A 13668-nucleotide genomic window follows, 5' to 3' on the forward strand; every position below is an offset into this window, starting at 1 on the left:
TTAAAGAGGAGAGAAGGGAAGGGAATATGAAGTCAGCTAGCCATACAGTAATACAGTGGTTCTCAACTGGTTTTGCCTCGGGACCCAAATTGGACAAGGTTGTCTCCGTCGCGACCCAATATTCACATCGCGAAAAATACAATCTGTAAAACTATTTTTAAAGCTATATTGATAGTAAATGTAGCAATTATATGACAAGGGAACAACATTCCACCTCTTTCATCGTCAATAATGAAATCATTCCCATATTCTTGATGAAGAATGTTAATAGACTCCCTGGTTTGAGAGCACAAAATCAACTAAAATAGGGCTGCTAATAGATCTATATTGAAAATACTGTGATAGAATAAAAAACATTCTGAGATTAAATTAGAAAGAAATGTAAGTTCATTATTATTTCTACACACTTTCTTGCAGTTAAAAAAACAAACAAATTATATTATTTTACACCTGTGACCCATTCAAAACCTCCTGATCGCGACCCACCAGTTGAGAATCTCTGCAGTAATATCCTCTGGAACACCATATTGTCCATACAGTATACTGTAGCCTTCATACACAGCCCACATAATGTCATTGACACTGAGTCACACTGAGCAAAAGCATCCCCTTCAACCTCACTAGACAGGGTGGGGTCCTCTACAGGAATATAGTATGGGAATAAGAAGTAGTAATAAGTACTATCAAGCAGTAAAATGACAATTTCCAGTGGGATACAATTTAACTGAGAGTAGAGTACAGTATGTTGAAGTGGCCTGGTTTTATTTGTTGTTGCAGTGTGTCTGTCCAGCTGCAGTGTTCTACTCCCTGTGGAGCTGTGTGGTGTGATGAGGTCAGAGAGGTGGGACAGAGGTGTAGAGAGAGCACACATCCACACACTGTAAGCACCCTGCCTGTCCATACAGACCCCTACTGACTCTGTTAGCCTACATGTCCTCATCCACAGGACAAATGCACTTTTCAGGAGAAAGTTATGGGAGAATAATGACCACCTGTTTGATGCACAGAGAGGCGTTTTTCACATGATACAAAAATAAGGCAAATAAAGCAATAAACACGAAATCAAATGGTACATTTCGTCAAAAAGAGCAAACACGAGAACCTGCAACAGGACTGCAACCCTCTTTCATGGAGTGATGGAGATGGATGTAAACACAATCATGAGGATGATGAGGAGGATGATGGTGTGAGCCACAGAAGCTGGAGAGCCAGCTGGCTGCAAGTGGATCCTGGCTGGAGCCACTGACAACATGCAGGCAGCGGTAGCAGCAGCAGCTCACCAGACACTACTAGGCGGGGCCACTGGGACTCCACAACACACGGGGCGCTGTGCCGATACCGAGAGGAGCAGACCTTACCTAGAGTCACCTTTAGGAGACGTGTAACGACTGGCTCTCTCTGGGTCTCTGAAAGAATTCAACAGTCAGCCACAGGCAGCTGATGGCACCTTAATTGGGGAGGGCGAGCTCATAGTAATGGCTGGAACGGAATAAATGGAATGGTATCGAACTCAAACCATGTGTTTGATACATTTACATTTAAGTCATTTAGCAGACGCTCTACATTCCAATGAGTCCATTCCAGCCATTATTATGAGCCATCCTCCCCTCAGCAGCCTCCTGTGCAGTCAGCCCACAGTGCAGTCAACTGAGGTAAGGAGAATACAGGACTGTCTGACAGTGGTGGGATGTGCTGTGTATATGTTGGCTCAAACAACAACGAATCCAGAACATATTTAGATTCATAGGGTATTTACAGTACACATGAACAAGATAAAGTAAATATGTAAAGAGTCTTTAAGGAGAGATAAATTAATTAGTGAATGAAAGTGACTGTGACAGATGAGTGTGTCTGAAATGACTGATCTCCTGAGTATCCCTCTCTAACTCCACCTAACAGTACAGGCCAGCAGGGTTCACTCAGGAATACAAGAGAATGTTGTTTCTGCTTTATTTTCCATTCCAGCATCTAGACGTTCAGAAATACTGTACAAAGCCAATGTCCTCTCAGAACTATTCCTCTGAAAAATGACAAATATGAGCAGGTGACAAAAGACCTTGAGACTGACCGGGCACCCACAGGAAAATAGTATTTACGGTGAGTGGAAAAACACAGCCGACCGACAGGCACACAAATCTATGGGAAGAAAATAGTAGCCATCGCACACCTCTATCAACATTCCATTCGGACAGTTTTTTCTGCTCCAGCAAAGTCCACGGTCCACTGCGCTCCAAAACGATCAGTTACTATTAACAATACACAACAGCACTGAGGACTGGCAGAGCTTTAATGAACATCTTGTATAAGAGACAAGTGCATGGAAGGGAGCACGAGACAGCCTGCCATTGAAGACTGGGTCGCCCCAAGATGAATGAGAGGGGTGATGGGTAGACACCCCCGTGTGCCAATTTGCCCAGGAGAGGGGACAGATGGCTGGGTTGCCAGAGAGTTGCAGTGCAGAGCAGAGCAAAGCAGACCTGTCCTCAAATGAACTATAGACAGAGGACTGAAGCTGAAGCGTGACCTTCTAACCAGGCGCCGCTGACTGCAGCTGGTGTACTCCCTCTCCAGCTCCCCTCCTAAAAAAAAGACCTCCCTCTTTCTCACCTTTACGCTGTGCGAGGGATCCTAAGAGGGACATGACTGCACCCTCTGTCTGGAGCCAGAACAGCGTGATTTAACGGTACTCTTTTACCAAAGCAGCTGAACATAGTAGGCTCTCATGCCAGAGAAAGGATACTCTTTTCTACTTCATGCTCATGTACAGTATGAAAGCACAGCTGTGATGGTGAGTGCTTTCTGAAGGACACACAGGGTGATAACCAGATGGTAAGGGCAGTGCCAACTGCCAACAACAGGAAAAACACAGGAACCTTTGCTGTACTTCTCAATGTCATTCTGTTTGTGTCCATCATGAGTTAGGTGATGTCATGGTTGCAACAACCCAATCAGCTGATGTCCAGTCAGTGAATCTGATAGGTTGTCACCCATCCCTGTCCCCTGACTACTCTCCTCTACTTCTCCAGCCAGTCAGTCTGTCTTGCTGAATGGTGTTCACTGGTCTGGCCAGCTCTAAGGGGATCTTCCCTTTCTCTCCTCATTCATTTGAATTCCAGATGGCTTCTCTGTACATTTCCTGGCAGCCGGTCACTCCGAACCACGCCGCGGACTAAGAGAGCATGTGAGAGCAGCGAGGAGGGTGAAAGAATGGAAAATATTTCCTCTTCTCTCTGTTTCTGTTTCCCCGCTCCCTTCCCCCTTCTCTCTAAACCCTGGACTTTAAAAAAAAACTTTCACTAAATCAGAGGCACTTTCCTAGAGTGTTTTGTGATAATGCTGGCTCTGTTGTGGTGGAGTACCTGTGCATACACAAGCAAAGCCCTTAGCGGCAGGCCAGATGACCTGGCACTCCTCGGTTTCCTAGACAACTATAACAAATCAACAAAGTCACAGAGGCATGGGGGAGAGAGTGAATGAAAACAATTAGTTACAATAGTACTTGTTTTATTGTTAGTTTTCCAAGGAGGACATCATTTGTTTTAATACTGTGAAAAAGAGCATCACAGAGGCGAAGGAAAGGGCATCATAACATTACATAAATGCATGAGCTTAGCACAGCAGGTGATGAAGAGCATACACTGTACTAAGCAGGCTGGGATCAGGGCAAGAATTGGAATTTGTCAAGCACCAGAGAAGTTTGCAACGCCAGGGTTGTGGGTTCGATTCCCACGGGGGGCCAGTATGAAAATGTATGCACTCACTAACTGTAAGTCGCGCTGGATAAGAGCGTCTGCTAAATGACTAAAATGTAAAAAATGTAACGAGTGCATTAGAATTTGTTTTCCATTCAATTTGTTTTGCGATGAAATGGTACTAATTCAGTGAATACGCAAACCTGTACCCTGAATACACTGGGTACACAAACACAATATCGCTCATGCACTCATTCACCTCAGACACACAGACACACACGGCCTGATCTGCCATCTGGTATGGAGAAACAAGTGGCCTGAGTTTACCCTGAAAAATTATCAATTTCAAAAAACAGTGAGTACATCTGTGTATGTGTCTATGTATGTACAACATAGACTGAGTGTGTGTGTGCGGGAAGGGGTTGGTCTTTGAAACTGTAAAGCATCCGTAACCATGAGAAGGTAAAATTATAACACCATACAGATGCCATTCCCCATTCTGGAAAACAAAAGGCTAACGGGCTGAAAGGGTGCAGCCAGCCCAGCGAGCAGAGCACAGCACAGGCCCTTCAGACTCATTAATCAGATCCCTCTCCCCGGGTTTGTTTGTGCTGCCTAAATTACAGCCTGCTAGGCCTTAATATCCGCTGCCGCCGTCGTCATGGCGATGGAAAAGCCACAAGTGCCGTAAGCAGGCATTGGATTCCTGCTCCCCATGTTTCTCTCTGTCAGGCAGGGTCCTCTGACACAGCTACAGCCCAGAAGCCCTACACCCTCCGTCCCTCCCTGCCTCCCTCCAAACCCTCATGATGTTTAGATCCTGTCAGTCCCAGTCTCAGGGCTGGGTAATTACAGCACCACTGCCTCCTGATCCTGGATCTCTCTCTGGGCTATTAAAGCAAACAGGACCCAGACTGTGAGCTCAGCTCTTTGATAATAATCTACAGTCTCAGAGAAGGGTTTGGTCCAAAAAATGGGGGAGGTTATAGCCAGAGCTTTAATATCACACTGTTGAATTATCTCTCACCATAGAGAGAGACTGCCTGCTGCCTGGCACCTACCTGGGGGTGAAGATGGAGTTGTGCAGGAAGTTCTCAAAGACTTTGCGGTAGGATGCGTCGTCTATCTCTGCCTTCAGGTCCTCCTTGGTCTTGGGGCAGGGGCAGCAGGGGCCCTTGTCCCCCCCAGACAGGTCAGACTTGGTGGGCTTGGTGTCCTCCTCCATGTCTGCCAACCCCGTGGCTGAGATTCTAATGGGGATCTTCAGCTCTTTTGTTGAGAGTGGGAGGGGAATAGGACCCGTTAGCGAATGACAGCATTCACCAAAGAAAGCAAAAACGAAAAGGGATGATGTGGTGTGTACAGGGCATTATAACACTAGGGGAGGAGAGATAATGCACAAAGATGAAAAGTAGACAAGGGAAAGGGAAAGAGGAGGAGTTGGAATGCTGACCTTTGGAGCAGTAGTTGTGTTGGTACAGTTCCCTGTCTTCAGCTTGCTGCTGCCAGCGGATCAGGTAAAATGTGAGATTGCCGTTAGGGTTGAGGGGAGGCGACCATTTCACCACCAGCTTGGAGGACGAGTTGGAATACGCCCGAGCATCCATTGGCATAGATGGCTCTGTGACAAAAACACACACGTTGAAATGTTGTGAGGGAAAAAAAGTATTTGATCCCCTGCTGATTTTGTACATTTGCCTACTGACAAAGAAATGATCAGTCTATAATTTTAATGGTAGGTTTATTTGAACAGTGAGAGACAGAATAACAACAAAAAAATCCAGAAAAACGCATGTCAAAAATGTTATAAATTGATTTGCATTTTAATGAGGGAAATAAGTATTTGACCGCTCTGCAAAACACGACTTAGTACTTGGTGGCAAAACCCTTGTTGGCAATCACAGAGGTCAGACGTTTCTTGTAGTTGGCCACCAGGTTTGCACACATCTCAGGAGGGATTTTGTCCCACTCCTCTTTGCAGATCTTCTCCAAGTCATTAAGGTTTCGAGGCTGACGTTTGGCAACTCGAACCTTCAGCTCCCTCCACAGATTTTCTATGGGATTAAGGTCTGGAGACTGGCTAGGCCACTCCAGGACCTTAATGTGCTTCTTCTTGAGCCACTCCTTTGTTGCATTGGCTGTGTGTTTTGGGTCATTGTCATGCTGGAATACCCATCCACGACCCATTTTCAATGCCCTGGCTGAGGGAAGGAGGTTCTCACCCAAGATTTGACGGTACATGGCCCTGTCCATCGTCCCTTTGATGCGGTGAAGTTGTCCTGTCCCCTTAGCAGAAAAACACCCCCAAAGCATAATGTTTCCACCTCCATGTTTGACGGTGGGGATGGTGTTCTTGGGGTCATAGGCAGCATTCCTCCTCCTCCAAACACGTCGAGTTGAGTTGATGCCAAAGAGCTCCATTTTGGTCTCATCTGACCACAACACTTTCACCCAGTTCTCCTCTGAATCATTCAGATGTTCATTGGCAAACTTCAGACGGGCAAGTATATGTGCTTTCTTGAGCAGGGGGACCTTGCGGGCGCTGCAGGATTTCAGTCCTTCACGGCGTAGTGTGTTACCAATTGTTTTTCTTGGTGACTATGGTCCCAGCTGCCTTGAGATCATTGACAAGATCCTCCCGTGTAGTTCTGGGCTGATTCCTCACCGTTCTCATGATCATTGCAACTCCACGAGGTGAGATCTTGCATGGAGCCCCAGGCCGAGGGAGATTCACAGTCCTTTTGTGTTTCTTCCATTTGCGAATAATCGCACCAACTGTTGTCACCTTCTCACCAAACTGCTTGGCGATGGTCTTGTAGCCCATTCCAGCCTTGTGTAGGTCTACAATCTTGTCCCTGACATCCTTGGAGAGCTCTTTGGTCTTGGCCATGGTGGAGAGTTTGGAATCTGATTGATTGATTGCTTCTGTGGACAGGTGTCTTTTATACAGGTAACAAGCTGAGATTAGGAGCACTCCCTTTAAGAGTGTGCTCCTAATCTCAGCTCGTTACCTGTATAAAAGACACCTGGGAGCCAGAAATCTTTCTGATTGAGAGGGGGTCAAATACTTATTTCCCTCATTAAAATGCAAATCAATTTATAACATTTTTGACATGAGTTTTTCTGGATTTTTTTGTTGTTATTCTGTCTCTCACTGTTCAAATAAATCTACCATTAAAATTATAGACTGATCATTTCTTTGTCAGTGGGCAAATGTACAAAATTAGCAGGTGATCAAATACTTTTTTCCCTCACTGTATTTACTACTCTGAACAAAAATAAAAACGTAACATGCAACAATTTCAAAGATTTTACTGAGTTAAAGTTCATATAAGGAAATCAGTAAATTGAAATGAATTGATTAGGCCCTAATCTATGGTTTTTTTAAAAGGTAGGGGGTGGGCGTGAATCAGAAAACCAGTCAGTATCTGGTGCGACCACCATTTGCCTCATGCAGCGCGACACATCTCCTTCATATAGAGTTGATCAGGCTGTTGATTGTGGCTTATGGTAGAGAAATTAACATTACATTCTCTGGCAACAGCTCTGGTGGACATTCCTGCAGTCAACATGCCAATTGCACGCTCCCTCAAAACTTGAGACATCTGTGGCATTGTGTTGTGACAAAACTGCACATTTTAGAGTGTCCTTTTATTGTCCCCAGCACAAGATGCACCTGTGTAATGATCATGCTGTTTAATCAGCTTCTTGATATACCACACCTGTCAGTTTAATGGATTATCTTGGCAAAGGAGAAATACTCACTAACAGGGATGTAAACAAATTTGTGCACAACATTTGAAAGAAATAAGCTTTTTGTGCATATGGAACATTTCAGGGATATTTTATTTCAGCTCATGAAACATGGGACCAAAACTTTACATGTTGCGTTTATATTTTTGTTCAGTGTATAAAGTTTTAAATGTGTTGTTTTCATGAAGCTTAAAATAAGAGTGATACCTTTCCTTATTGAAAGTTCTGATAAGAAGTGTTTCAGTTTATCTTGGGTGAAAACATGTCCATGGCTGAGGCGACCTGCTGCTGTGTACAGTAGCTTTACTGTAGTCTAGTCTGTGTACAGTAGCTTTACTGTAGTCTAGTCTGTGTACAGTAGCTTTACTGTAGTCTAGTCTGTGTACAGTAGCTTTACTGTAGTCTAGTCTGTGTACAGTAGCTTTACTGTAGTCTAGTCTGTGTACAGTAGCTTTACTGTAGTCTAGTCTGTGTACAGTAGCTTTACTGTAGTCTAGTCTGTGTACAGTAGTCTTACTGTATTCTAGTCTGTGTACAGTAGCTTTACTGTAGTCTAGTCTGTGTACAGTAGCTTTACTGTATTCTAGTCTGTGTACAGTAGATTTACTGTAGTCTAGTCTGTGTACAGTAGCTTTACTGTAGTCTAGTCTGTGTACAGTAGCTGTACTGTATTCTAGTCTGTGTACAGTAGCTGTACTGTATTCTAGTCTGTGTACAGTAGCTTTACTGTAGTCTAGTCTGTGTACAGTAGCTATACTGTATTCTAGTCTGTGTACAGTAGCTGTACTGTATTCTAGTCTGTGTACAGTAGCTGTACTGTATTCTAGTCTGTGTACAGTAGCTGTACTGTATTCTAGTCTGTGTACAGTAACTGTACTGTAGTCTAGTCTGTGTACAGTAGCTGTACTGTATTCTAGTCTGTGTACAGTAGCTGTACTGTATTCTAGTCTGTGTACAGTAGCTGTACTGTATTCTAGTCTGTGTACAGTAGCTGTACTGTAGTCTAGTCTGTGTACAGTAGCTGTACTGTAGTCTAGTCTGTGTACAGTAGCTGTACTGTATTCTAGTCTGTGTACAGTAGCTGTACAGTGTCTTACCTGAGGGGCTGGTGCGTATATAGACCACGTCACTCTTGGCTCCCGGGATGTGTTTGTCCTCCACCACCAGGGTGATGGCCTTGACAAAGATGGCATACTGGGTCCAGGGCTTCAGTGGGGACAGCAGCACACCAGGGTCTATCTCTTTGTCCTGCGGTAGGTCCACGTCAACCATGTTCCAACTGTTGGAGCCACACCCGTCCTGGCCATCAAACTCTGTGATGTTCTGGTGCGGTCTGGATTGCATGGATAAGACACCTTATGTCAATTTAGTATGCACAGCAACTCTGAATCCATAAACATAGCAGATAAAGTCCTGTCTACAAGTATAAAAGCTCTATGCAGTACAACAGGGAATGGAATATCTCTGGTGAGAGTACTTACGCCTCCTTGTAGTAGACGATGAAGCTGATGAGGTCTCTGTAGTCTGGTGGTCGGTAGCGCTCCCAAGTCAGCTTGATCCGGTTACTCATCGTGCTGTTGGACTTGAACTTCAGGATGTGACTCTCACCTACAAACACAAACCACATCTTAGATCAATAACTGGTGTGGCGGGGGGACACCCCGGCTTTCAACTCAGTCCGGCTTTCAAATTACTCTTGAAAGTTGTAGCTAATAGTAGAATGCACAAGAAGCAATTTAAAAATTGGGTAGTGCATCATCAGTTTTCCTCTTGTCATGTTAGTCATCGCATACTTTAGAGAGCTGTCTATAACTTGTCAGAAATGTCCAGATCAACTAGCCCATGTCAGATAACTTTTTTTGGCTAGGTTTTTTAGCCCACAGATTGTGTAGTAATGTTCGAGTCACTCAAATATCACATGAATAAACATTAGACATGGCAAAATGTATAGAATTGCAAGAAAATTAGCTTTAAAATTGCTAGATTTTCTCTACACCCCATGACAAAATGTGTAGAGTGGCAGGAAATAAGCTTTAAACCTGCAAAATGTTCTCTCCTCCAACAAGAGGGGGTGAACAGTTTGTGTCATGAACAGTGCTTGTACCCATAGAAATAGACATGGCGTGGGCGCACAGGGGGGGTGTGGGATGTTCCCCAATGCTGGAAGGGGGCCTGAGTGAAAAAGTTTGGGAACCCCTGTCTTAGATAATCTCCTCACAACACATACAGGAAACTTAGTTGTGATAACAGAGTATTGCATTAGATTAATGCTTCTTATTAAATCACATAGGTGTACTCACAGCTTGCTCTGTCTCCATTGTTGCGGAAATCGCCCTCCTCAAACTTCTCAGTGATGTCTGTCTTCTCCCACATATTGTGGATCTCAGACAAGCAGAGTTTGGGGTTGAAGCGGAAAGACAGCCTCCCAGCCCTGATGGTCAGATTGTGTTGGGTCCAGTCCCACAGATACTGCAGGCGCTGGTTGTCAATGGCAGAAAAAGCGTACATCCTGAAGGGAAAACAAAACAGACAGGTGTTAACTTACTAACACACCTAGCAGCTGTGATTGCATAGATGGGACAAACCACTTTTTAATCAATCAATTTATTTACTTTAAAAACACAATACAGCACTGAGGATAAAGTCATCAAAATGTTGTGGAGTGGTTGGCCTAGTTTTCCATCTGGTGGATGTGTAAAGTGTTAAGAGGAGACGACGTCAGAGCGGATTGTGTGTCAGTGTGTGTGGGTGTGTCTGTCTAACACTGAGCCGTGCACACATAGAGGGCCAGAGATGAAACAGGGCGACTCAGAGCCTCTCAGCTCCATGGAATACCTCGGGAACGAGCGGAATGCCAGCCCTTCTCTAGAGCATTCCTCCCGCTGTAACTCTAGCTTGGGAGGGATGACAACAAGAGACCTCAGAGGCTTTCCCATGACCCTCCTGGTCATCTCCAGAAACACTCTCCCTATCTCTGACAGGGGATAGGCCCCTGGTGATGTCATGCTACTGCCAGAATAGGCTGGGAGACCTGAGAGTTTCCATTCAGATAGAGCCCACTGGGAACAAATTGGTTGAATCAACGTTGTTTCAATGTAATTAGTCAGCGTATTGTGATGTGAAATCTACGTGGAAAATACATTGGATTTAAAAAAAGTAATCAACTGCTGGGTGAAATTTAAATCACAGGATTATGTCATCATGGTAACCAAGTTTCAAAATAGACAACGTCAGAGCTTCATTGTTATATGCACTATCAGAAAAAAAAACTATAGCCTGAACAGCACCTCCTACTGGAGAATTGATCTATCTGCAGTTACCCTTTGGTCTTCCATTCAGGGTTTTAACCAAGCCCAGCCCTACTTAGCTATTATATTTGTCACTGACTATTACCAATGTGCTATCGTGAGAATAACTGTTGAGAGATCTCCACTTAAAAACTAAATAGATTCACTATTGCTATCGAAGTCATTCCAAAGGGTAGGTTTAAGAGAGCAAATAAATCACTCATATATCATCAATGATGCTACAGTATTTAGGCCTATATAGCATTTCCAAAGTCATCAACAGCTATTGTTTAAATTTAACCCAGAATTCAACTAACAATAGACAATACAATAGGCCTAGGGTTTCAAGCTCCGGTTGATTTAGAATGTAATGATATTTGGTGATATTGAATTGTGTTTGGTTGTCTCTCCTTAATTCCAGTGTATCTACAATTTAATAATTGATATGTTGGATTCACATCTCCATTTCAACCAAAAATATAAGTTAAAGAATAAGACTATATCAAATAAAGTGTTATTTAAAGTGCATTTGAAGTTTTATTTTATTTTATTTAGTCCTATTCTTTAACTGAGATGAGATGAAGACGTGAATCTAACATATCAATTATTAATTGGGCGACAAACTGGAATTAAAGGAGAAGTTTGTTTTTTAAGAACCAAATCTCTATTTCTGATGTAAATGGCATGTTATAGAAGGGTCCAGAGTCCAGACACTTGTTTTGCGTCTTTCACTTGTTTTTGAGAAACCAGCGATTCACTTCCTCATCCTCGTTGTGCATTACGGGTGCTCTAAAAAAAACACCCAAATACGTCCTTTTAGACACTGAAACGCTCTGAGTATAGTGATGCAAGTCTTTAGACGTTGTACACATGAAATTGTGTCATTCCGAACTTTATCCTCAACGTCATATTACATTTTGTGCGACTCAAGCTGTTTTCCCTATCCAGCTGTTCCATTCTCCGTGTAGCTTGCTGCTAGAATGGACGGAGAGGTATCGCTCGAGTCGCAACAAAATGGAATATAACGTTGCGGATAAAGTTTTGAATGACGCAATTTCATGTGTACAACATCTAAAGACCTGCATCACTATACTGAGAGCCTTTATGTTTGTTCATGTTTTTTCAGAGCCCCCTTACTGCACAATGAGAATGAGGAAGTGAATCGCTGGTTGGGGTAAGTTTCTCAAAAACAAGTGAAATCACAAAAAAATTATGTCTGGAACCTTCTATAACATGCCATTTACATAAAACATTTTATTATCCTTAAAGCCAGACTAAATCAGTGGCACAGATGGAACTATCCACGCAGAAGATAGATATCCTTCTAATGTTGATATTTTGTTGCATTGACAACCAAACACAATCCAATATTACTTTTGTAATACAGTAAATATCCTAAAGTTAAGGCTATCTTAAAAACGAATGTAACATTCAACCTTAAAACGAGTAACACACCAATGGCCACATTTTGAGGTTACTGTAACTATACATTTCTTATGTAATCATATAAAGTGACTGCGTGCATGTTCAAGATAGCATGCACAATCGCTGTAATATTCTGCGCAGAATGGTGAACGGCATTGATCACTTGCACCATGTGTTTTTAATGTAATCTCAACTGCAATCAAGGTCTTTTGGTTCTGCTATTAGATGAAGCACAGTGATATTAATCTGTTGTATAAATAAACAAAACATTGTATTCCCATTGGAATTTGCTGTGCTTTAAATCGTTGGAAGCGCAGTGATAGACATTTGGGTGACAACTAAATCAAAACTCAGGCTTTGTTTTTCCATTGGAATTTGGTTGTGTTTTTATAAGGTTGAAAGCATAGTGATAACACATTGAAATTCAACAAACTTTTGGCTGTCTTTTTGAGTGGGTGAATATACTGTAGGTTGTAATCTCATTGATCAACGTCTCAACCAAATAATACCCAATTATCCAAGTTGAAATGACATGGTGTGCCCAGTGGGATAGCTCATCCACCTTTTCATTATATAACTGGGAGAGGTGCCATGTTATGGTGGTTTAGTGTGAATTCCTTTGTACTGTAAATGTTATGGCTGGTAGCCTTACTTTATCTACTCATATAGAAATAATGAATGAGGCATTCAAAACCTGCTGGGATACATCTGACATGAGAAGGATTCCAAAAATCCATTTAAATCATCCATGTGTCATTTTTCCTGGTAGAACATATGGCTGAACCCCACTGATATTGGAGTGACAACATCTTTCCTCTCTAGGCTGTGGTTCAAGGCTGACACGTCCCCAAACACATCTCAGACTCAGAGAGCAGAGAGCAGCCTGCCGTACCCGTCCATGAGCTCCTCCCCGTTGATGTAGCGCAGGCTCTTGAGGAAGGAGAGCGAGCCTAGCGTGTGGGAGTGGCTGATCCTCACATAGCCTGTCACTGTCTGGATCAGCCCCATGAAGCTCTCTAGCTCTGAGGCGATGTTATCTGGGGAGAGGAGAGAGTCAGCAAACACTAGTCAGACACAACAGCCAGTGTGTGAGAACCACAGCTCTGAACACATCAAATCCCACAGGCAACTGTACTGCTATACTGTATGACTATACTATACTGTATGACTATACTATACTTACTGTATGACTATACTCAATGCTCTAGAGGAGAATTACCCCGGCCCCAGCAAATCCAGAGTTGTACAAACGTTTTCATATCTAAAGATAAGCTGTAAGTCACCCTGTCAACTGAGCAAATAAATAGCATAATAGCATAATGTGATAATTGGTTTGGGGCACAGAGCAGGCAGCTGATGTAATGTTGACTCTGTGGCCCACACTAGCTCTCCCAGCGGCCCGTGCTCCGTGTTCCCTTCCCGGTCTCTGGGGAGACAGACAGACTGAGTGGTCCTGGTTACTGGTACTGGTACTCACTGCCACGGCGGATGTTGATGTGCAGGTTGCCTTT

The 13668-nt window shown here is 43.4% G+C and overlaps 1 protein-coding gene across 1 annotated transcript in view; it reads right to left on the bottom strand.

Annotated features, from left to right (window-relative positions):
- Positions 1 to 13188, bottom strand: part of igf1ra (insulin-like growth factor 1a receptor) — a 38712-nt gene extending 25524 nt beyond the window's left edge. Inside the window, exons 1-6 of the mRNA XM_084172050.1 lie at positions 13050 to 13188; positions 9746 to 9954; positions 8927 to 9053; positions 8543 to 8778; positions 5146 to 5313; positions 4754 to 4961 (exon numbers count right to left, since the gene is read on the bottom strand). Coding sequence (XP_084028176.1) covers positions 4754 to 4961; positions 5146 to 5313; positions 8543 to 8778; positions 8927 to 9053; positions 9746 to 9954; positions 13050 to 13165 — 1064 coding nt within the window. The 5' untranslated portion in view covers positions 13166 to 13188. The remainder of the gene's footprint in view (positions 1 to 4753; positions 4962 to 5145; positions 5314 to 8542; positions 8779 to 8926; positions 9054 to 9745; positions 9955 to 13049) is intronic.
- Between the last annotated feature and the right edge of the window lie 480 nt (positions 13189 to 13668).

The sequence above is a fragment of the Coregonus lavaretus genome (genome assembly GCF_964263955.1).
Source record: "Coregonus lavaretus genome assembly, chromosome: 11".
NCBI classification, from domain to species: domain Eukaryota; kingdom Metazoa; phylum Chordata; class Actinopteri; order Salmoniformes; family Salmonidae; genus Coregonus; species Coregonus lavaretus.